At 51.3% G+C, this 24,334-nt stretch overlaps 2 protein-coding genes across 2 annotated transcripts; both read left to right on the top strand.

The window, feature by feature from the left end:
* Positions 1–2,936: 2,936 nt before the first annotated feature.
* On the top strand, positions 2,937–7,832 carry LOC148093614 (F-box only protein 25-like). The gene is made up of 3 exons (XM_087814047.1): positions 2,937–3,226; positions 4,051–4,194; positions 6,822–7,832. The coding sequence occupies exons 1-3, from the start codon at positions 2,957–2,959 to the stop codon at positions 6,909–6,911; spliced, it is 504 nt and encodes a 167-aa protein (XP_087670173.1). The 5' UTR covers positions 2,937–2,956; the 3' UTR covers positions 6,912–7,832.
* Positions 7,833–21,971: 14,139 nt separating this feature from the next.
* Positions 21,972–24,200, top strand: LOC148093613 (disintegrin and metalloproteinase domain-containing protein 20-like). The gene is made up of 3 exons (XM_087815021.1): positions 21,972–22,560; positions 23,446–23,595; positions 24,088–24,200. Exons 1-3 carry the CDS (start codon positions 21,972–21,974, stop codon positions 24,198–24,200), a joined length of 852 nt encoding a protein of 283 aa, XP_087671147.1.
* The last annotated feature ends 134 nt before the right edge of the window (positions 24,201–24,334 follow it).

Below are 24,334 nucleotides of genomic sequence, written 5' to 3'. Positions count from 1 at the left end.
ACAGGCAATCAGCCTTCCGGCCCCTGTACAACTATAGGCAACATAGAAGAAACACCCAAAGATATGTCACCATAACCAGCTGGCAGAGCTCAAGCCCACATTTCTGGGTGTCTGCAGGGGTCCTGCTGTTCATCACGGGTGAGCGAGCGGCGTGGGCATTTGCACACCAGCTCTCTTTGACAGCTCACTGCCCAGCACTCTGAACTAAAGCTTGAAAGCCACATGTTGGTGTCCTGTATAGTTTTTGTAAGTCTGTAGGAGCCCTAACTGAGCCCAAGTCTTGGGCCTGGAGAGGAGACCTGGTCAGCAGCTGTTCTTGACCTGTGGATGCATGTCTCAGGATTAGTGGCAGTGGTCACAAGTTCCTTTAGGGCCAATTCATGGCAGTTCCCCACAATCGTGCCCTTGCGCACCAAGTTTTCCCTCAGTCTCCATGTAACCTCTCCTTTTCTAAACAGGTTGGGTTCAGGGCAATGGTATGTTCCTCCCAACCAACCCTGCCTGTTTCACCCGGGGGTGGCAGGGGGCTGCGGGCTGAGAGCCAGGCTTCATTGTTGGCTAGTGACACCTGTTTCACCCTGGAGAGCAAAGTTCCCTGTGGGGAGGCTGCGATCATTCAGTGTTGTTCAATCAGGAAATGAGGTAGACGTGGAGATCAGGGACCCTGGCCTTCAGGGGAGCCTGCGCGTGTGGCCCCCCCCTCCTTGCCTGTGCACTTCAGAGAAGGGCCGTGAGTGCGCCTAAGTCCTGGGGAGTCATGACATCGTCTTCACAACAGGCCTGTGGGGCTGGAAACCAGCATACCTCTGTGTCTGAACAGTTTTCCAAGAAATGCTATTATGTTAATTTTTAATGTAATGTAAAATTAATAAAAATGAAACAAATTTCACAGCAAGATTTAAAATTAGATATTTCCTCCATGCAATACAGGTACATTGTGTGGAATTTAAAAGCCAAAAATTCCCACAAATTCAAGGACCCGGGGTGACCTTGATGGACAGACACGTTAGGTGGTCGTTAGGAGAGGAAATTGGGATGCGTGTTGGCCCCATATTTATTGACACTTTCTTCTGTGACTGGTCATGGTGGAGGGAGCTGGGGAGAGTGAGCAGGGCTCCAGGCCCTTGGAGCCCAGGGTCTAGGTCAGAGTTGGTGAGAACTGAACAGTAGATGACTGGGTCCTGTGGAGGTGGTTCCCACATCCCCCCCAGTAAGTGAGGAGCAAGAGGGAACCGTGTGGCAGGGAGCAGACACCTGGGGGTGGAGGTCCTGGGGGATGATCATAACCTCCGTGGGGCCAGGTGTGCCTGTCAGAAGGAAGGAAACCAGTGGGGACAGGTGGGCATGTAGGGGTCAGAGAGCCTGAGCTCAGCACACAGGTGCCTGGACTGCGCTTGGTCTCTCTGTGTGGGAGCTTTTCGACCACAGGAAGACTAGGGCACTCACGTGGCTCTTTGTCAAGAAAAAGAAGGACATGCAGGAGCCGGGGAAGGGAAGGCCCCCAGGCGTGGCCGTGTCTCACCTGCAGACAGGCACTATCCCTTCTTCATTTGTTGTCTGCCGTGAGAAGAGGAGGCATTAGAGCCAGAAAGAAGTGTCCCTGACGCGGCCGAGCACTCTGAGAGCAAATCCTGGCTCCCAAGAGGTAGACCCTTTCTTCCCCCAAGTCCACAGCAGCCTCTGGGGCTGGTCCTTGTGCTGAGAGGGTCGTGAGTGCCCCCTGCAGCCCCCCCCCTCCCTCACCGGGGCTTGTGTCTGGCTCACACTGACCTCCCCTCACCGTGTCTCGCACAGTAATACACGGCCGGGTCCTCGGTGGGCACAGAGCTCAGCTGTAAAGAGAACTGGTTCCTGGACGTGTCAGCAGGATGGAGGTGTGGCCCTGGAAGGCTGGGCTGTAGCTGGTGCTCCTGTCCAGCACCCCATCCACTGCAACCCTTCCCCAGGGCTCTGGCGGATCCAGCTCCAGTAGTGACTGCTGGTGACCGAGCCCCCGGAGACAGCGCAGGTGAGGGAGAGGGTCTGCGAGGGCTTCACCAGTCCTGGGCCCGACTCCTGCAGCTGCACCTGGGCCAGGACACCTGGGGACAAGGGGCACCGGTCCCTGTCAGTCATGTGCAGTCACAACCCCCCATAGACCCCTGTCTGACATCGGAGACCCTCACCTTGGGGGCTGTCACCAGGCACAGGAGGAGACCCAGCAGGCTCATCTTCTTCTAGACCAAGGCCCTGCCTTCCCCAGAGCCCTCAGCCCTGTGTGAGGAGAGAGCTGTGAGCCCCACAGCCCAGGAGGGATTTACCCTGGAGCCTGAAGGGAAGTTTGCATGTGGGGGGCTCTGTTCTTATAAATTGGGGTTGAGGGGACTGAGTCAGTGTCCCCTCTGAGTATTTCTTCACCTGACCACATGCACTGTGTGATCTGGGATGTGAGGACACTTGGCTTGTGAGGTGCATTGCAAGCAGGTCAAAGGACAGCCCCCCTTCTGAGTGGAAGAGTAAGTGTGGAATCTCATGGATTTTCTAGTAGACATGGTAAGGATGTAGCTTTATGTTCAAACACTTTCCAAAGCCCCAACTATTAAAATATCTACGATTGATGCCCGGCCGGGCGTGGCTCAGCGTTTGAGCGTCGGCCTAGGATCCAGGCGATCGGGGTTCGATTCCTGGTCAGGGTACATGCCCCGGTTGCGGGCTAGGCAGCCGATCAATGACTCTCTCATCATTGATGTTTCTCTCTCTCTCCCTCTCCCTTCCTCTCTCTGAAATCAATAAAGATATTAAAAAATAAAATAAAAATCTATGATTGAGAAGGTTTTATAATCATAATTTTATTTTTTGTAATATGTTGATTTTAAGTTCACTATAAATATAGTCCCCAAATATAGGAGAGTTTTCCACCTTGGCTGTGGAGAGAAGGGCATGGGGTCACTGATGCTGGATTCACGCACCACGGAGGATGGGGTGCAGGGTGGTGTTAGACCAGTCTCCTTGGCTGTTAAGATTCTGGTGCCTGAGGCGGCCGTGGGTCCTGTCCCGGTTCTCGCAGGTGAACCAGGGCCTCACGCTCAGTGACCTGCCCCTGCACATGCTCAACAACATCTTGTACCGGCTCTCCGATGGCTGGGACATCGTGACCCTGGGCCAGGTGAGCCCCATGCTGCGCACGCTCAGCGAGGACAGGCGGCTGTGGAAGACGCTGTGTCAGTATCACTTTGCTGAGAAGCAGGTGAGTGTGGCGGTCCCTCCCAGCCCCACAGGTGCAGAGCTGCAGCATCGGAAATAATCAGAATTTATGAAGATTGCTGTGGTTTCCTTCCATAGCTTGTATGGTTTATTTTTTGTGATACTTAAAAAGAACTGTGAGTCTAATATAACCCAAAAGGAAACAGAACAGGACCCAGTTTTCTTCCCTGTGTCGAAAGCGTAGTGTGTTGCAGTCACCGGCTTCCTGTCTTTTCCCCCCGTATGGTGAGTCAGATTCAGTCCACTTGTGTCCTCTATAGTCTGCCGCCTCCCTGAGCCTTGGTTTCTCTGACCAGCAGGCAGCATGCCGCTCTCCGCTTCCTCCCTGCGTGTATTCCTGCACCGTCAGACCCAGCACAGCCGCCAGGCCCCTGCTTTCCTGCCTCCAGGGTTAGAGCCTGTGCTGCCCTCTGACCCTCGGGCATGGGGTGAGGGCAGCCCCCGTGCCCATATCAGATATAGGATGTGTGTAACTTACTACGTTCTTAAATTTATTTTTCCATTACAGTTGACATACAGTATTATATTAGTTTCAGGTGTCTGGCTTAGTGCTTAGACCTATTTTTAAACTTAATAGTATATCATGGGCATCATGCCAGATCCAAATACTTAAATCTGTGTCATGGCTGCATGGGTCCCCTAGTAGGGACACGTGGTGTATTTGATTGGCCCTTTTGATTTGATCCAGGTGAGTTTAATTCCAGCAATTGAACATGTCATGCACTACCTGCCTCTTTTAATAGTTTTGCACCTAACCCTACGCTGTGAAAACCATCCGCTGATTCTGACAGAACTGTGTGTGTCCAGTTCTGTAGACACCTGATCCTCTCGGAAAACGGTCACGTCGAGTGGAAGCTGATGCACTTTGCGCTGCGGAAGTGCTACCCGGCGCGAGAGCACTACGGGGACACCCTGCACTTCTGCCGGCACTGCAGCACCCTCTTCTGGAAGGTACCACCCGCAGGGCGTGGGTGTGCAGGCTGGGGCGGGGCAGTTCTCTGTACTTTAACCGCAGTGGTTAAAACATGGGAAATTCTGTGTGATGAGAGGGTGATGGGATGTCTGTCACCAGACACCGGGCAGGGGTAGGTTCATGAATGCAGAACGTGTCCTGTGGTTTGAGTCAGAGCTGTTGAAAACCAGACGTTAGACCACTGCCCGCCCTTGGATGACTGTCCCCCTGTGGTGACTGCAGCATGTGGGGGCATGTCCCGAGGGGCGTGAGGTGGGCAGGCCTGCCTGGTGCCCTCAGGCCCCCATCCTGGGCGGATGCAGCTTCCTGGCTAACGGCTTCTCCCACCCTTACCCTGAGAAAGAGGAAGACCTACCTCCGCTCATCTGTTTCCCCAGACCTGGCCTTCACCCCGCAGCCGTCCCGGCTGCCGTCTGGAGCTTCTAAGGGACAGTCCCACCCTAGGGTGCCTCCCAGGGCTTCTCTTCTCTCAGCTCCACACATGAGTCAGAGGATTTCAAGTAAACGTGCAGGCCAGCTGGGCGTGGCTCAGCGGATGAGCATCGACCTAGGATCCAGGATATCCGGGTTTGATTCCCCGTCAGGGCACATGCCTGGGCTGCGGGCTGCAGCCGATCGGTGACTCTCTCATCATTGATGTTTCTCTCTCTCTCTCTCTCCCCATCCTTTCTTCTCTCTGAAATCAATAAAGATATGTTAAAAAAACAAAAGTAAACGTGCATTTTCTCATTTGGTCAACACTTAATCAGATGCTGACTGCTTATCAACAAGTCTAACTCAGTGAGAAACCTAAATGTGGACACTATCTGTGGCACTTTCCCTGTTCAGGGTATTAGGAACCCTCCTCCCGAGACTCCCCTGTTCCTGCCTTACTCTCCACTGTCTATGTCTGATAAAGACAAGTTCCCCACGCTCAGGCAAACTGCTTCACACGTCAGCTTCGTCTCTCCCGGAACGCTGTCCATGCTCTGCCTTGGGTTAGGGTTAGGGCTAGTGCTGAATGTGCTCGGTGTGATATTTCACTGGGAAAAGGGTGACACTGGGAAGGCTGGTGTGAGCCTGACCCACGGGCATCCTACAGGCCCACCCGCCCCTTCCTCGTGGTGGGGCCTCGGCCTTCTACCTGGAAACACTACAGTTGTTTGTTTAGTTCTGTGCGGCTTAATGACCTGAACACCTTTTGAGAAATGTGTCATTGGGTGACACTGTCCTTGTGGACATCACAGATCCGATGATCCAGCTGCCAGCCTGGACAGCGTCCTGCACAGAACAGTGGGAGGTCAAGTCCAGCACAAGGGAGAGGACACAACCCAGAAACACGTGGTCAGGAGGCGACGAGGCTGCTGCTGGCGCCACACTCGCCGTGTGCAGCAGACTCTGAGGATAGAGAGGCCCTGAGGATAGTGGATCCCTCGCTGTCACTGCCACGCGTGGTCATCCTCAGTGCTGGGCCTGGTTCCCACGTGAGCGGAGTTTTCATGGTGGCTGATGGGACCACGACAGCCGCGAATGACTTTCCACATTCTCCAGGGTTAGCTCTACGTGGAAATGTCAGCTCTGCCTCGGGTCCTCCCAGGGAGCACCCCGAGGGTCAGGTGTTACTGCACTCGTGGCTGGTCAGTTGAGACTCAGAGGGAAATGAAGCGTGGGTCCTGCTCTGAGGACTGTCTTTGAGGGGCGTGTCGTGGGGGCATTTGCTGGTGTCTTGCGCTGTCAGTAACACTGTTACTGCCCACGTGTTACCTGGTGGTTTCGGTGGTTGTCACAAATGGCGTGTGTCAGCCAGCTCCTCCTAACCTGTCTCCTTTCCTTCCCCCGCTCTCCTTCCGATCTGTCTGCACACCTCCGAGGACTGCCGCCTTGCTTTGCTGTTCAAGGTACCCGCACCTCTCCGCGCGCCCGGCTCGAGGCTAACCCTGCCGTGCCTGCCCTGCCTGGGACCCTGCGACACCCAGGGTGCAGCCTCCGCTGCCAGGCGCACGGCCTGCACCTGTGACTTGCAGCCAGACTGCAGCGGTCGGGCTTATTTCAGCCACCACAAAAGGGTTTTCTTGAAACACCTCAGAGTCCTGCACTTGAGCGAGAGGCCAGCCTTAGGGGAAGCTCCAGACATGCCCAGTGAAGTTCCTTCTGGTAAAAGGCACTGGACAGACCTGGGTGGTCATGTCCCAACCACAGCCACCCAGACGCTATGCTGACGTGACGTGGCCTCTGACTACCATGGGCTGTGACCTTCAGGCTCCTTGTTCTCTTAGGTTCACCAGCCTCCTCACACTAAACCCATTTTTCCTGTTCAGTGCAGTCCTGGGCCTTCAGTTGCTGTGGGAGCACAGCGGGGTTCCAGGGGCAGCCGGTGGGGAGCATGGCCAGGATGAGGGCGGCAGAAACCCCAGAAGTTTCCTTCCTCTAAGCAGGGCCAGCTGCCGGGGACGGACTCTGGGCCACCTGTCTGTCCATCTACTAGAGCAGAAATCTGCTGGGAGGTTTCTGTACTGAGACGGCCTGTGCCGTTTTCATGACTCTCCTTGCCTTTGAGACGGGTCTGTGGGCCGTTTAAACGAACAGCCGGTGTCCGATCTGGGTAACCCTCTCCCTCCTCCCACAGGACTCGGGACACCCCTGCACGGCCACGGACCCTGACAGCTGCTTCATGCCCGTGTCCCCACAGCACTTCATCGACCTCTTCAAGTTTTAAAGGGCCCTCCCCCATCATCTCGTCAGAGTTGGGCCCATGGGTCCTTCTGGAGCTGCAGCCAGTGTTCCTGTGACTCAGTGCTGCCTCAGGCCGGGCTTCAAGCTGGGACGAGTAGGAGCTGCTCTGTTCATCTTTGAAAGGCGGTAAGGGAACCCAGGTGAAATCACTTCAGCTTCCTTCTTTAAGAAGTTATTTTCTTCTGAGCATATAAAAATTTGAAACTGCGTATTTACAAATATGGTTCAAAAAGGACTCTGGGTTTTGAAGCCTGTGTTCTGTGCTGAGTTGACAGTAACAGCCATTAACATGCTTGACTGTCACACGATATTTTCCTGGTTTTGCAGTAATTGTGGGGGCAGGACGATTAATCCTTGTAAATACATCGTACAGAATGTTTATTTTTCTTAAGATGTATTTTAACCACATTGGTTGTGACCAAATGACTCTTCTAAATGCAGAATGACCCTAGGGAAATATTTGTATGTCCGTTATGGTGTTTAGTAATTGGGTTGTGAATTGTGCAAAGTGTTTGTGACCAGCAAAGGTATGAGTTGTGTGGCCGCCCTCCAGGCCACAGCCTGAGACTGTGCAGCGTGCTGCCTGGGCACTCTTGGACAGACGCCGGCCGTCTGGGTGTCCTCAGCAGCCCTGGGGAGGGACAGACAACTACTGAGAATGACAAGTCAGCAGCGGCCTGGGGCAGCCTGACTTCTCTGTACTGAAACTGCTTTTATAGACAATAAATCATGTTTACTGACTTCGTCAGTTTTGCATCTTGTTGAAAATGTAGTGTTAGTGATTTTGATAACATTTATTTAACACTTTGAAACCTTTAAAAGACTGCTTTATTTTTAAAATAATGTGTGTCCATTTTAGAAAAGTTCTATAAAGGTGTATAAAAATAAAATCAATTATAATCTTGCCACCCAAAGGAAACTGCTTGCAAGAAAGAATGTGGACATCACCCCTAGGTAGCCATAGGGAGAGAGTCACTATTGTGTGTTTTCATCTGTGCTTGGAGTTAAGCCTCCCATGGAACAGTAAGTAGCATCTTTGATGCCATATTCATTTCATAACCAGTCTTTTCCCCAGAAGCATTTGTGGAAACATGGTTTTTATTGGCTACGCAGTATCACAGAGATGGAACAGTCTGCAATCTGGTTGTTTCTGGGTCTTGCTGTTCACAAAGTAACCCTGTGATAAGCATCATTATAATAAACTTTTGTGCACTTGCTTATCTCCATAAGGTAATCTATAAGTTGAGAAGAGAGATTGAGTCAGACAGTTTTTAGGGATATTTCCAGATAGTTCGTGAGAATGAAAATTGTTACATTCTTTCTAAGAGATTGTACGTTGAATGTGACTGTTCACCGTTGAATGTGACTATCCCTTTGCTGTTGGTGCTATTTTAATTAGCATGGAATGGGTTATGAGGATTAATGTTTCTGTTGCATATTTAGAGGCCATTTGTTTTTGTTTTTAGTTTTGTTTTTGTTAAATTACCTGAAGTGTTTACTTGTTTTACTTTGGGGGTTTTGGACTATTTTGTATTAATTTTTTCTTGAAAGGATATTAATCTTGTGAAGTCATAGTTTTTGTCCAGAAATAATGTTACAGTGTCAGTAGAGGAGTCCAGCTCTTCCGCTGTGGTAGGAAGTTTCCATATGACACAGATATAATTAGGTCCTGTACCACAATGCACTTGGGTAGGGTCAGGGTCAGGGGTCAGAGATCAAGGGTGGGAGTGAGGGTAGGGTTTAAAGTTAGAGGTTAGGGGTAAGGGTTTTTGGCTTAAGGTTGGGGTCAGGGTCTAGGGTCCGGGGTCAGGGTCAAGATAAGGGTAGAGGGTGAGGGTTAGGGGTTAGGGTGAGGGTAGGGGTTAGGGTTTAGGGTTAGGGAGGGTGAGAGTAGGGGTGAGGGTGAAGGTTAGGCTTTAGGGTTATGGGTTAGGGTTAGGGTTGTTAGAGTTAGGGTTTGGGTTAGGGTAGGGTTGGGATTAGGGTGAGGGTTGGGTTAGGGTTACGGTGGTTAGGGTTAGGGTGGTTAGGATTAGGGTGGTTAGGGTTAGGGTGGTTAGGGGTTAGTGTTAGGGTCAGGGGTTGTTAGGGTTTAGGGTTAGGGTGGTTAGGGTTAGGGTTGTTAGGGGTGTTAGGGTTAGGGGTTGGGGTTTAGGATTTACGGTTGTTTAGGGTTGGGGTAGGGTTAGGGTTTGGGGCTAGGGGTTAGGGGCTAGGGCTAGGGTTGTTAGGGTTAGGGCTAGGGTTGTTAGGGTTAGGATTCTTTCATCCTGCATGGAGATTCAACTGTCGATGGTGACCACACGATATTTTTCTGACTTATCATCTATATGTCTGAGTCCATTTGTCCACTCAGAGCAGGAGTCTCACAGGGAGGAGCCACTCCTTTGTGTCTGTACCAACTTGTTCCCCCTCACCGTCTGATCCTTAAGGAGGAGCTCCCTGTTCATACAAACTCCACTCAGTACACAGAGCTAACTATGTTATGCCCACCCATGATCTAGCATGTAGAAGGTGGGCTCCCACCAGGCCACAGGAGGGATGTGTGAAGCCAGAGGACAGGGGAAGAGGTAAACACTTCTCACCAGCCAGGAGTATCCGCTGTTGGCTGCATCTTCATCTTCTGTGATCTGGCCCTCATGAAGGGCAAAGTGCAGACTCACCGGCAGATCTGTGTATTTATGCATGTAAGGGGCAGACAATAGTATTTATGCATGTAAGGGACAGACAATAGTGAGGGGAAGGCCAGGGGAGGGGAAGGGAGCGGGCTCGAGGGGTAAATGGGAAAAAAAGGACATCTCTAATACTTTCAACAATAAAGATAAGTTAAAAAATAAGAAACAGATAAAACCAAAGCTTGAGGGACTCAGTCACATTTCACCCACAAGGGTATGTCACCCCAGTGGGGTATCTGGAGACACTGTGGACTGGCTCCCCATCTACGGAGAGACATAAATTCCCAGCCAAGAGTCAGAGGCATCCCTGCTAGTCTCTGGGCTGTCCGGGCAGTGGTCCTGTTGCTTGAGAACCACAGCAGGGTCCCTTTAGCCCAGGGAGACAGGGGATATGGAGCTTTCCTCGTGCCCTGAGGGCAGACCTCCCAACAGTCCCAGATGCCCAGTCGCAAGGAGGGTGGACATACTCCCTGCTTGTGAGCTGGGCAGCCAGGCAGAGACAGCACCTCTGGCCCCGGGGGTGAGCCCTGTGGGCCTTGTCTAGGAAGATTAGAAACTGCCAGGTGTCCCTCATTTTCCAAGTCAGAATATTTTAGGCTCTCATTTATCCAGCATCATGTCCTGTTCAGACCCTCACAAAGCAACTCCAACAGAAATGTGAATGTTAAAGAGCAGCCCCCCCCCCTTCGTTCTTAGTTCTCTTGACCCTGACCTGTAGCCTAGGGTCTCTCAGCCCTTAACCCTTAGCGCTACCTTGAGTATTTCAAAAAGCTCAAAGAAGTTCATCTGAGTTTAACTACAGACGCAAAGGACGGAATAGAAAGTGAAGAAAAGAACATCCTTCCAGCCAAAGGGCAAAGATCTCTCTCCCCAGCCTGGCTGGGTGTGGCTCAGAGGTCAAGCGTCGACCTAGGATCCAGGAGATCACAGTTTGATTCCTGGTTCAGGGCACATGCCCGGGTTGCAGGCTCGATCCCCAGTCAGGGGCGTGCAGGAGGCAGCCAATCAATGACTATATGTCATCATTGATGTTTCTATCTCTCCCTCTCCCTCTCCCTTCCTCTCTCTGAAATCCAGAAAGATACATATTTAAAAAAAAAAAACCCAAAAAGTCTGTCTCCATTGGAACTAGTGACCGAAGAGAGAAAAGCTGCGGGAAGGGCCTTGTGTGATTTCACAGTGTTGCTGGGTGTATGGACGTTGTCTTGCAGTCCCCAAGGTCCCTAGTGCAAACTTCCCTGGTCCATGACCAACTCATCCAGTCACGGGAGTGGCGAGTGCCTAGTGGCTCTTGAATACTCCACCCATGCCTGCACAGTGTGGCAGTCTGCAGAAGGGGGGGGGGGAATTCCATAGTTATGAAAAGATGCAGGGAGGAAAGAGACCACAGTTAACCTTGTCCTTCAAGCCACAGTGTTGAGGACGACTGGCTTTATTCTTTTCCTGCAAAGAGTTTGGCATTAAACACTTCCAGATATAGGTTATCAGTTGCCAGTTTAAAGAGCTAGCCCAGCCCGGCCGGCGTGGCTCTGTGGTTGAGCATCAACTTAGGATCCAGGAGCTCGACGTTCGATTCCTGGTCAGGGCACGTGCTCCGGTTGGGGCTCGATCCCCAGCAGGGGGCGTGCAGGAGGCAGCCGATCAATGACTCATCATTGATGTTTCTAGCTCTCCCTCTCCTTTCCTCTCTTTGAAATCAATAAAAGCATATTAAAAATAAAATAAAGAGCTAGCCCAGCGATGTTCGCTACAATGTCACTAGGGCACAGGTGAAGAGAGGAGGTTCTATTTCCTGTCCTAGAAAGTGATTCCTGTCTAACGGTTCCTGTCCAGTTTTGAACCCAGTGACAAATGGAACAGTGTTCCTGGAGCAAGGAGGCCTGCGAGAGTGTAGGTTAAACAGACCACTTGGGCAGGCGAGGCCTATGAAATCGTAACAACACATGGGTGATAGGATTAAATGGCGGGAGTGTGGGTGCGAGGGTCACAGCTGTGAGCCGAATCCTTGGGGATCAGTGTGGTGGGTCAGTGTGTGCTGCTTGTGTAGGAGGCTCTCAGGGGCTGCGAAGCCTGATGGTCATCCTTGCTCAGTTTACGTGCCTCGGTTTCTCTCACAGGCTGTCTGAAACAACCCTGAGGATCCTGAATGCTGAGCGACCAAACCTTATATGCACTCCCCAGACGGGTCAAAGTCTAATTACAATTGTACTCTGGAGTCCCTCTGAGGCCCTTGCACATCACAAGGGAGATAGATCCTCAGTCACCTGAGAGTGTCTGCTTGCACAGACTGGAGGGAAGACATGTCTCATACCTTTGGTGCCAGTTCATCTTCTCCAGGCGTTATTTTAGTTTTAAGCTTGTAGTTATTCTCTTTTAGCTAGAATTACTGCCTCGCCCTCCCGATCCTGGACAAGAAGGGAAAGTAAAGCAGCCCTTTCTCCGGCCTGTTGGGAGCTGGTGATGTGTCTGGACATGGTCCACGTCACCCGAGGGTCTGAAGTCAAGGACTCGACCCTCCCCACAAGTTCCCATGAGGAGCCGAGATAAAGAAATTACCACGGTCTGGGCTCACGCAGGAGGCAGGGAGTTTACTCTGAAAGAGTGTTTATGCAGCCTTGAAGGCACTACTTTGTATCACCCTCACCTCATTACCAATTGTCACTTACTATATACTAAAGGCATTGAAGCCATTTGGGGCTGCTCCTTGTCAGAGAGCAGTCCTCCTGATCCCATAACTTTGTCTGTCTCTTTCATTCCCACCGCTCGAACACCGGCCTGGTGGCCAGAGGACAGACGGTTTGAGCAATTGGAGTCTTATGGTTTGTAGCCTTTTCCTGAGGCAGTATTTTTCACTGACAAAGGTTAATTTTCACATTAACGTGTTGTCTTTTGCATCTGAGGTGACATACCTAACACATGTCTTTGCAAAACAAAGTAATTTCCAGGCCCTGAATGCAATAGAGCAGAGACCAGGAATCTTCTCATTGTTATTGATATCTTCACTGCTGTTAACTATCCTGTACTCACCTATGTAAAAGAAGTATGTGTTTGTCATTGTACTTTTTATCCAATCGCAGAGGTTTCCCTGCTTTGCTTTCTCCCACCTCCCTAATCTATCACCAATGGATTGCATGTATGCCATTTACAATAAACTCACAAAAAATCTTCACAGGTTTGAATGATTTCTTACATTGGCATTACTTGGTGCAGTCCTTAGGCTTCCAAAGATGCTCCCCCAAGACCACCCGTTGGACCCCACCCGGTGCTAGGATCCAGGAAAGGGCCCACTGAGCCTGCTGGTTCCCCGCCCATGTGGTGAAGTTGTGTGTCGCCTGGATCCTGCACCTTCCTTTGCTTTTGGTAGCGGCTCTGACTCTATTTGAGCTGTATTACATATATCCCTCCCTTTTCTCCCCATGGATCCCCCCCCCCCTCCGGCTCCCCCAGTCCTTCACCACGCAGTTGCCTTGCGTCTACAGGTTATGCACATAAGGTCTTTGATGAATCTCCCCCCACCCACTCCCCCACCCCCACCTCCCCGCTGAGAGTCATCAGTCTGTTCCGTGCTTCTGTGTCTCTGGATCTATTTTCTTCTTCAGTCTGTTTTATTTATTAGATTCTTTTATACACGATTCAGAAACCGCGGGGACCTTCTGCAGAGGCGCTCAGCAGCCAGGAAGGGAGCGGGCGGCGCGGTCGCCGTGGAGACGGGCGAGCGGCCTTGATTGGCTGAGTCTCCTCTGGCCCCGCCCCGTCCGTTCAGAGGCTCCGCCGGTTACGAAGAGGCGGAGATTTACCGGGGATCCTGGGAGAGGAAGTGGCTGAGAGCGGAAGTGGAGGCGGCCCCAGGCGCCTGGGCGTCGCTGTTGGTTCTGAGGTAACGTGGGCGCTGAGCCCCGCCCGCCAGGGGTCCTGTGCGGTCGCCCGCGGCGGGCAGGGCGGGCGGGAGGAGCCCCCGTGACGGGCACCCTGGGCGCCTCGGGGACGCCGGGAGCGCTTCCTGAGCAAACACAGGAACGCTCCGCGCTGTCCGGTGGTGACCCGACGCTCCTCTGAGAGCCGCGCCGCCGGCACCGCGACTTATATTCCTTATAGCAAAAATAATGCAAAAAGTCAAAAGGTGGGAGCAACCCAAGTGCATCAATGGATAAACAAGATGTGATATATTCATACAATGTGATATTATTCTGCCGTAAACAGGAGGGACACTGACATAGCCCGACATATGCCACATCAGAGGTGAACTTCGAGGACACTGTACTCAGTAAAAAACAAAGTCACCAAAAGACGAATGCTATAGGATTCCACGTATAATATGAGGCATCTAAAGGTGTCAGATTCGTAGAAACAGGAAGCAGAATGGTGGCTGCGGGGCCTGGGGGGTGGGAGTGGGGGTTATTGCTGAGTAGGGACGGAGGTTCAGTTCCGCAAGACACAGCCTGTGGACCAGAGGGGCCGCGTGCTAACCCCAGGGCTCAGGAAGCCCGCGCGGGGCCTCGAGGCGCCGAGACCCGCAGCAGCCGCACAGCGTGGTCGGGAGGTACACTCCTCACTGCGGTCAGTCCTGGCTGGTCACGTCCTGGCCTGCAGCTTCCTTGACAAAGGGCAGTTTTCAGCTTAGGTAAGCCCGTCTGTCGTCGTTTTGCATCTGTGATAACACACCTTGGAATGCCGGAGGGATCCCCTTTTTCGGGGAGCAGGGGCCACAGAGCCCCTCATGTTGTCTCGTTTCCCGCACACCATCTCTATGTGCTGAAAATGTTATTGTTTACTGTCCTGGACCCACCCATGCAAAAGAAGAACGTATCTCTCCATTGTTTTTAATCCAATCTCAGAGACCTCTCTGCTTTGCTTTCTCCTGCCTCTTTAATCTACCGTCAATGGATTTCCTGTAACCCCATTACCGTCTCTTCCTTTGATTGTAAGGTATAAAATAAACTGCAAAACTGCCACTATTTTGGCTCAGATAAACTCATAAAAATTCTGTACAAGTTTGAATGTTTCTTGTGTTGACAAAAAGTCCTGGAGATCTACCTGTTTCACAACAATGTGAATGTACTTGACACTACTGAACTTTACACGTGAAAATGGCTGAGCTGCCCAGTGGCCGCAGCTCAGTGGTTGAGCATCGACCTGGGATTCGGGAGATCAGGGTGGGATTCCTGGTCAGGGCACACTCCTGGGCTTTGGGCTTGATCCCCACTGGGGAGCTTGCAGGAGGCAGCCCATCAATGCCGACTCTCTCATCATTGGTGTTTCTCCCTCTCTCCCCTTTCCCTTCCTCTCTCTGAAATCAATATATCTTTATTGATTTCAGAGAGAGGAATGGAGGAGGAGGGGAGGGGAGGGAGAGAGAGAGAGAGAGAGAGAGAAACATTAATGAAGAGAGAGTCATCATTGATCGGCTGCCTCCTGCACGACCCTAACTGGGGATGGAGCCCGCAACCCGGGCGTGTGCCCTGACCCGGTCAGCTGACCGGCCTTCCCGTCACAGTCACTGCTGAGGAACACTCTTACAAACAGCGCGTAGTTTTATTATATGATCCAGATACCACACTCAGTATTCACCTAACAGACTTGAGAACATGGCACACACAACACTGCACGTGAATGATCTTCGTGGAGTCACCCATAATTATCCAAACCGAGGGCACACACATTCCACCTGAGTGAGTGGACAGACCATCTCTTGTGTACCTGATGAACCAAACTCTACGAGGCAGTTTAAACAATGAGGAATAAAACTCTGAGAACACAAGAACGAAACTGAAATCCAATTACACGAAATAAAAGAATTTACATGAGGAATAAAACTCTGAGAACACAAGAACGAAACTGAAATCCAATTACACGAAATAAAAGAATTTACAATGTTACATACTGTATGACTTTTTATATATATATTGCATTCTTGCCAAGGCAAAACTATAGATATAGTGAAAAGACCAACGTTTGCCAGGAATTTGGAGAGACTTAAAAATACCTTTGTTTTCAGAGAGAAGAAGGGAGAGGGGGAGAGAGAGAAACACCAGTGATGAGAGTCATTGACGGCTGCCTCTTGCACGCCCCCTGCTGGGGGTCAAGCCCCCAACTCGGGCATGTGCCCTGACCAGGAATCGAACCTCGATCTCCTGGATCCTAGGTTGATGCACAACCGGTGAGCCATGCCAACTGGGCTGGAGAGAGATTTTTAAAGAGCATTTTAAAGGGTGGTGGAGCTTCCATGTGAAACTCTGATGGTACTATGAATTTGTCAAAAACCATGCTCCTTGACAGCACAAAGGGAAACATGAATGTATAGAATTAAAAAATTATTTAGGAGATCAGTGTTTCCAGAATGGAACGCAGACTGTTTTAAAGTACCCAATTGAATCACAAGTCTATGAAAAGACTTCTGGGAAGGAGATGGGGTGAGAATGTGCCAAGCTAAGTAACTCTGGACTTGAGCCAGCATGTCTGACAGAAGCTAAGCCACAGTTCGTCGGCACTGTGTTCCAGTTGATGAAGGTTACCAACAGGGATGCAGGCGCATGGCTCCGATGTCACCAGCCCCTGGAACTGAACGGTTACACGAGTGCGTGGTCTGTGGTGGGAGCTGGGCCCATTGCTGTTGGGATGGACAGTTCCAGCAAACATGGACGGAGGGCTAGAGAGGTCCCTGTGTTCCTGGGTTCAATTTGGACACATCCATCTGCTCTAAGTACCGAAGTTTAGATGTAGAAATAGCTGCAGGTGCCTGTATGTCCCTGAGTTAGTGTACACACAACTGCCCCTGGGACTGAGCGCCAAGGGGTTCCAAAGCGACCACAACACGGGACGGCGGTGATGCCACCACCCCTGTCCTGATGCCCTGGTTTCGGTCCCTTATACCATTCCTGCCCGACAGAGTAGCCGCAGTCCATCCAAGAGCCGTCTGTTTCTAGGGCTGGGGAGAGGAACACGGACGATGAGCCTGCAGGTACTCCTAGTGCTGAGGAGATTTGAGGAGGGTGGAAACCAAGGCCGTGGAGGAGCAAACCGAGAGCTCCCAGTGGCAAAAGATCTGGAAATCTGCAACAAATTGTTTCTTTACCCAAGTTATAGAATAAATATGCAAGAACTTCAAATATTTATAGAGAAAGAAAATGATTGGTGTATGAAGGACAAATCTCCAATTCAGAATGATCCCAACTCACTTACGTTGATGTTCTTTGTATGTTGTGTCCTGGGCTCAGACACATGGCAGAAATTCTGGGTGATCTTGGACTTCACAGTCACTTTTAATTTTTTAATTGATTAGTTAATTTTAATCCTTACCCAAGAATATTTTTTCCATTGGTTTTCAGAGAGAGTGGAAGGGGAGAGAGAGACATGGATCGGTTGCCTCCCGCACACGTCCGGACCAGGGCTGGGGATGGAACCTGCATCCGACATACGTGCCCTTGGCTGGAATTGAACCCTGGGCCCTTCATTCCCTGGCCAGCGCCCTAACCACCGAGCTAAACCAGCTAGGGCGTCACAGTCACTTTTTAGATATCCTACCGAAAACATTGTCTGTGAAAACAATTTAATAAATTTTACTGCATTAAAGTTAAGAACTTGCATTCTGAGAAAAGCACTGAGAACAGAGTGAACAGACCAGCACAGACTTGGAGGGCATGCCTTCAAGTCACGTTTTTGACAAAGAACTCACGTGATGAGTAAAACAGGAGACTGATGAACAAAATAAAACAATTCAATTTAAAAAGGGCACCGATCTGTCCATACACCTCATCGAAGAAGCTGCCAAGAGGTGCTGAACTTGGTTTTTCATTATGGAAATGCAAATAAGACAGCAAGATACCACGGCTCACTCATGAGCATGACTGAAGAGCCACGTGGACAACACTGAACCCTGGCAGAGACATGCAGCAGCAAAACTCTCTTCCACTTGCTGGTGGAAATGACAAGCAGTCTGGTGGGAGACAGCAGACAGTTTTTGGTTGTTGATATTTTCTCCATTGATTTTTAGAGAGAGTGGAGTGGAAGGGAAGGAGGGGTTGAGAGAGAGAGAGAGAAACAGTGATGTGACAGAGACACGTCGATTGGCTGCCTCCCACACCCGCCCTAACCAGGGCTGGATCGAACCTGCAATCCAGGTACATGCCATTGACTGGGAACCGAACCCGTGACCCTTCCATCCACAGGCTGGCGCTCTAACCACTGAGCCAAATTGGCCAGGGCAACATTGCACTATTTTTTACAGAGTTAAACACAGAGTCACCCTGTGGTGGCAAGTCTACATTCCACAAATACTTTGTTGTGAAGGCTTTTATCAGCCTCATGCACTTCAGCATTTCTGAGTCTCTGAGTTTTACTGAGCTCGTGATTGGTTTATGAAAATTTCCAATAAAATTGGTGAATACATGTTCCTGTTGTACATTTCCTGAAATTACTTAACTTGATTTTCTAAGAAAGCCTTTGACCTAATGGTCCCTGTCATCTCCTCAGCCCAGCACAGCTGCCCTGTCCCTCGGGTTTGTGACAGGCTCAGGATGTGGGTCTGCACACCAAGCCTCTCGCACAGTAATACATGGCTGTGTCCTCGGCTCTCAGGCTGCTCACCTCCACATGGGCTGTGCTCGTGGACGTGTCTGCGGTCATGGAGACTCTGCCCTGGAAATTCTGGGCATATCCAGCGCCACCACTGTTAGGGTTAATCCACCTATCCACTCAAGTCCCTGTCCCTGGGCCCGTCCCACTCAGTGCAAGTAGTACTTGGTAAAGGTGTATCCAGAGCCTTGCAGAAGACCTTCACTGAGGTCCCACGCTTCTTCACCTCACCCCAGCTGCACCAGAATGTGGGCACCTGTGCCCGTTCACAGGAACACAGGCAGGAGCCCTGAGGGCAGGACCATGGAGGACACTGGGAAGGTGTGTCCCCAGAAGCAGAAGCAGGTGCTGATACAGGAACAGGGGACCCAGAAAAGCAGGCCTCGAGGAGGGGGTCAGCGTCTCTGACAAACATCAAGATGGTCGTCTCCTTTCCCCGTCCTGATCACGGGCAGCTCACCTGGTCACAGAGTCCCTGTTCCACCTGTGCAGGTGTGGCTGTGGAGGGCACTGACTTATGTTGGTAGTTTTCCTGCCTGAGGACAGAAGAGCCGCAGTTGGGAAGCGTCAGTTGAGGGCATGCGTCTACTTCCGGGCCTGGGTAAAATAGTTCCTGGCTTGAGCTCGTGGCTGCATGTGGAGGGCCTGGAAGGTCTCCATGTGGGGTGGGCATGTGCTGTAGTGTCTAGGAGTCTCAGATGATTGAGACAGTGTCCTGTCCTTTATCCTATAAACAGTACCAAGTGCCATGTGGGTTTGTAGCCACTCCCACACACTCAGAGGTGGGTCTGCGTCCACCTGGGCCCTGGGACTCGCTTCCACCCATCCTGAGGCTGAGACTGGAGAGGACTCTGGGTGGCGGCCACTGCAGCCGGGACACTGCAGACACTACCAGGTGGTGAGCCTTGGGCCAGACCTGAGGACAGACCCAGCAGAGTCCCCCGTGACCATTCTCGGGCCCACAGATTGAAGCCCCTTGAAGACCCCAAACCTGCATGAGGGGACAAACCAGAGAAAGGGCAGGAGGAGAAATTGGCAGTGCTTTGTCGGCTGACTCAGGTGAGGCTGCTCTCCCAGGTCACCTGGTGGGGGACAGCAGCAGGCAGGTGAATGAGGTCAGCTCTGTGAAAGATGCCCAGCTTCCACAGGACACCTTGTTACCAGGTCAGGCTTGGGACTCTTCCAGTTTGGGTTTCCATCCCATTGGTCATCTTCCCTCCTCACCTCCTGCCCCGAACACCAGGACCCGGCATCCCATGTGGAGACAGACTCACTGCTCAGTGACCCCTAAGCTGCATCAGCCAGTTCCCTGCAGGAGCCGCCGTCTCCTTCCACATCTGCGTCTCTAGGTGACCCCGGTGTTGGTTACACCCAGGCTCTCCAGAGACTCCGGAGGAGGAGAGAAACTTTGCCTGCGACATTAAAGAAAGAGAGAAAAGGGTCTGAGGCCCTGGAGAAGGGGTCTTGAGCTTGGGGTGGAAGCTGCACATGTCGGGGCTCCAGCAAGGATATGGGTCTGTAGTTCTGTTTCCTTGGAGGGTCCTTCTCTGGTTGGGTATCAGGGTAATGCTGCCTCATAAGTGGGTTTGATGATGTTCTCTCTAACAGAGAACCCTCACTCTGAGGACCCTGATTGTCCCTCTCCCCCCAACCCCCACTCTCCTTCCTTAACTTCACCCTCAAAATCCTAGCTTCCCCACCCTGGTACTCTCATAAGGGCAGAGCCCCAGGTCCCCATTCCCCTTGCGCTGTGTGGCCTTGGGCCTGCCATGTTCTCTCCTTTGCCTGTAAGTTGACCTTGTAGTTCAAGCCTCTGAAGGTCGTTGCTGAGCTGGGTTCTGCAGTCATGACATTCCACAGGAGCCAGTGCAGCACAACCTGGCCCAGGTGGGGCCACAAGGTCCTGGGTGGGTGCCTCAGAGGTTCCTGCCAAGATCATCCTCTCAACAGGCTGGGACAGACCCATCGTTCCCCGTACTGCCTGTGGTTCTCCAGGGTAGGAAGGCTGACAGTACCCATCCAGGCTCAGAGTGTGTCACTTCCTCAGCGTTGGTGGCCCTGATAGCCACGCATTTGTGGCCACTGCTACAGAGCGCCTATCAGGCAGAAACACAGTATTGGTGACTGGCTTTGTGTCAAATAGCACATTCTTCTTGGAGGTTGTACTGTTGACACTCCCACGGGCACCCTGCTGAGGGCACCTTGGAGGGTCCCAGCCTACAGGGCTATGGCATTTCCTTTTCTGTTGCAAATTCCTTTGTAACTGCATCTCTCAGGGACACACACACACACACACACACACACACACACACACACATCTCCGGGCAGCCAAAATTCCATTGCAGAAGGTGTCTCTACCGGCCTTTCCAGGACATGGCAGGTAGCAGATCGCACAGGGCTGGCATCTTTAATTTCTGCTGATGTGTTCATCCAGCCAAGTCACCAACTCCCAGAGATCAGAGATCAGCGATGAGAGGTCAGAGATCAGAGTCTGGTGGAAGGCGGAGGCTTCTCCCTTCACTCGGGTACCCGTGGGTGCTGGCACCCTGCAGCCTCCACACTTCACGTGCTGCTGCAAGAGCATGAAGTGGCGCCAACGCTCAGCCCGTCCACAGTGTCCTAGAGGGAAGAGCAAATCTACTTGGACTTTGAGAGGCCAGGTACTTATGTTCCACCCCCCGTGGACACAGTGAAGAGGGAGTGAGGGAGTCTGTCGCCATCACAGTATGAGGGGGGAGGTTAGCACTCTGTGAGGACCCACAAGTCATAGAACGGGGAAGGAATGGGGGCCAGCAGGACACTAGAAAGCAGAGAGAGAAACTGTGTACAATCCTCAAAATGTATCAGTGGTCACATTATGTTTAAATAGTGACTATAATACACTATAAATAAAGGGGAACTGGCCCCCCTATATGGGGAAAATAATGATCACTTCCTACCACGACCTGCTCATGAATTTCCCATCCCTTACTAAAGAGCTATAAAATTGGATAAGAATCTGTAAAATACTAGTTCCTCAGATTGAGCACCAGAAGAGGCCCGTTGTTTCTTCAGCTGAGAGCTGATCAGCACATGCAGATGAGGAAATGCTCAAGGGCCAGGCGAGAACCACACAGAAGGGCTCAAGGGAACACCCCCTTGGTTTCCACTGGGCCAGAAATCTTTCGTGTTATCACCAGATGGGGGAAGAAAAGGAAAGCCTCCTGATTCAGGAAGCATCCGGTAGGACACTAGGAGGTGATTTCCTCACTAAGTCCAAAAGAGCTTCAAGCAGGAATCAGAAGGAGCTCACAGTTTGAAAACTTCTTAGTTGCAAACCAGAATGAGACACATGTAGTTAAAGAATTAAATAATTTGAACACCTATGAAGGTAAAATTAACAAAGCCCAGCTCCGCCTGCCAAGGAGAAAGCGAGCTGGCAGGGAATGTAACTCTGCTGTAATTATGCAGCATATCCGCACATGCTTGAGGGAAGGGGAATGTTACTGTGCTGTAATTATGTAGTATATCTGCTGGTGCTCTAGGGAAGCCTGACCTGACCCTGCTTCCTCCTCCTCTCTTCTTTCCACCTGACACTGCCTCTCCTCCCCCAGCTCCACCCCTGCTGGAAGCAAGTGCAGCCACACCCAGTGCCACGCCCTGTAACTGTTACCTAATCCCCTTAGCTGACCCACTCAGGGTAGGTTTTCCTTCAGTATCTTCTTGGTAGGAAGTGGCCAGGCACAGGGTTGGGACCCGGCTTCACTGAGGACCTTCCCTTTCTCCATTCCCGCTGACGGTTCTCCTCCACCAAGAGCATGAGGCTGGTGGAGGGCTCGGTCTCCCTGAGGGTGCCCCTCTTGCTGCTTGGGCTCTGGGTGGTGCTGGCTCCAGTCCAGAGTTCTCAAGGTCGTCCCTCGTGGCGCTACATCTCCTCCGAGGTGGTGATTCCCAGGGAAGAGCTGCACCTTGGCAAAGGTGTTCGGATTCCAGGCTGGGTCTCCTACAGCCTGAGTTTTGGGGGCCAGAGACATGTTATTCACATGCGGCGAAAGAAACTGTTTTGGCCCCGAGATCTGGTGATAATGACTCAGGATGACCAGGGAGCCTTGCAGATGGATTACCCCTTTGTCCCTCTGGACTGTTACTACCTCGGCTACCTGGAGGATGTCCCTCTTTCCATGGTCACCGTGGACACGTGCTATGGGGGCCTGGACGGTATCATGAAGTTGGATGACCTTGCCTATGAAATCAAACCCCTGAAGGATTCCCACAGGTTTGAACACATAGTTTCTCAGATAGTGGCAGACACCAATGCCATAGGACCCATGTTCCCGCTGGGACACAAGGAAGAGAGGCACCCCTTGTCGTCTCAGGTGAACTTCAGTTTAGTCTCCAGGGTCAGTAGTAAGCTCTACGCATCCCACCGAGGAAAGATAAGAGGCTGCCTCATGATTGCCCACTCACTTTTCACTGCGCAAAACAATGTGACAAGATGTGTCGAATTCCTAATAAAGTTAGGTAGTATAATGAACTCCTTGTTCCGAGGTCTTGATATAACGTACTATGTCAGCGTCCTAATCGTTTATAACAAGGGAGAGCCAGCCAATATGCGTGACTATAAAGTGCCAGGTGGCGGATTTGCTCAGAATTACCAACGTATGATTTATGAGCCTCTTCGTCCATTTACAGGCTTAATTGTGAATAGAGATGCACCCAATGACGTTCAGGCTGAATCAGTTCCCTACAGTTTTTGCGACTCTAAAGCTATTATCTTTATGGCTTTCCTAGGCAGACATGTTTTATTGATAGGGGTTATAGCCACCCAGAAGACTGCGAGGACTATGGGTATAAAATATGATAAAGAATATTGTATTTGCCAGAGGAGAACCACATGCATTATGTCCAGATACCCTGGGTTGACAGATGCATTCAGTAACTGTTCCTATGTGGACATTCAAAGCGTGCTTATGTTAAATGAATTAGATTGCCTATTCCAAGTGGAAAGCGTATGGTTTAATAGAAGCCTGACAGAGGAACGATGTGGAAACTACGTGGTGGACAACAATGAGCAGTGTGACTGTGGATCCTTCAAGCAGTGTTATAGCAATGAATGCTGCAACAATGACTGCACACTTACGTCTGGGAGTGTCTGTAACTCAGGCAGGTGCTGCGCAAACTGTACCAATGCACCTGCGGGGTGGCTCTGCAGATCAATGCAAAACATCTGTGATCTTCCGGAGTACTGCCCCGGGTCGAGACCCACATGTCCTGAGGATGTTTATCTGCAAGATGGAACCCCATGTTCTGAAGACGGCTACTGCTATCATGGAAACTGTACTGACCTCAACATGCACTGCAAGGAGATCTTTGGCACAAGTGCTCGGAACGGTCCAGATGCCTGCTACAGCATCAACACAAAGGGCCACCGATTTGGACACTGTAAGCTCACCCGGACAATGTACATACAGGGTTGTAAGGACCCTGACGTTAAGTGTGGGCGCCTACAGTGTGTCAACGTCACTCATTTGCCTCGGCTGCAGGACCACGTGGGATTCCACCAGTCTCTGATCAGCGGGACCATGTGTTTTGGGGTGGGTACGCACCGCGGGACAGGAGCAACTGATGTTGGTGCTGTGAAGACTGGCGCCCCCTGTGGTGGTGGAAAGTTCTGTATTGAGGGCCTCTGCAGTGGTATTGTGGCTTCAATAAAGTACAACTGTACTCCTTCGAGATGCAATTTTAGGGGAGTTTGCAACAGTAAAAATCGCTGCCATTGCCATGTAGGCTGGGACCCTCCTCATTGCATAGCCATAGGTCCCGGAGGCAGTATGGATAGCGGTCCCCCTCCAAGAAGAAGGCGGTCAGTACGGCCAAGTGATATGTCCATAATCTATTTGAGAGTGGTTTTTGGTCGCCTGTATGCTCTCCTAGCTTCGGTCCTCTTCGGAATGGCCACAAATGTGAAAACTATCAAGACCTCTGAGGTCGAAGGAGTGAAAAGAGAGGAAGAAGTGCCAGGAGTGCCAGAAGAAGATGAAGCCTAAACAGGCAATCAGCCTTCCGACCCCTGTACAACTATAGGCAACATAGAAGAAACACCCAAAGATATGTCACCATAACCAGCTGGCAGAGCTCAAGCCCACATTTCTGGGTGTCTGCAGGGGTCCTGCTGTTCATC

The sequence above is a fragment of the Miniopterus natalensis genome, chromosome 2 (assembly GCF_054644295.1).
Source record: "Miniopterus natalensis isolate mMinNat1 chromosome 2, mMinNat1.hap1, whole genome shotgun sequence".
NCBI lineage: Eukaryota > Metazoa > Chordata > Mammalia > Chiroptera > Miniopteridae > Miniopterus > Miniopterus natalensis.
The sequence above is the reverse complement of the archived record's forward strand: the minus strand, read 5'-3'. Positions and strand labels throughout refer to the sequence as shown.

What these genes read in the sequence shown, in the direction of transcription:
- LOC148093613 (XM_087815021.1), top strand. Translation starts at nt 21,972, where the DNA reads ATGAGGCTGGTGGAGGGCTCGGTCTCCCTGAGGGTGCCCCTCTTGCTG. An exon ending in TTTAGTCTCCAGGGTCAGTA is followed by an intron (nt 22,561 to 23,445) that starts GTAAGCTCTACG and finishes TTTATCTGCAAG; the next exon opens with ATGGAACCCCATGTTCTGAA. An exon ending in GGGCCACCGATTTGGACACT is followed by an intron (nt 23,596 to 24,087) that starts GTAAGCTCACCC and finishes ATGCTCTCCTAG; the next exon opens with CTTCGGTCCTCTTCGGAATG.
- LOC148093614 (XM_087814047.1), top strand. Translation starts at nt 2,957, where the DNA reads ATGGGGTGCAGGGTGGTGTTAGACCAGTCTCCTTGGCTGTTAAGATTC. An exon ending in ATCACTTTGCTGAGAAGCAG is followed by an intron (nt 3,227 to 4,050) that starts GTGAGTGTGGCG and finishes GTGTGTGTCCAG; the next exon opens with TTCTGTAGACACCTGATCCT. An exon ending in GCAGCACCCTCTTCTGGAAG is followed by an intron (nt 4,195 to 6,821) that starts GTACCACCCGCA and finishes CTCCTCCCACAG; the next exon opens with GACTCGGGACACCCCTGCAC.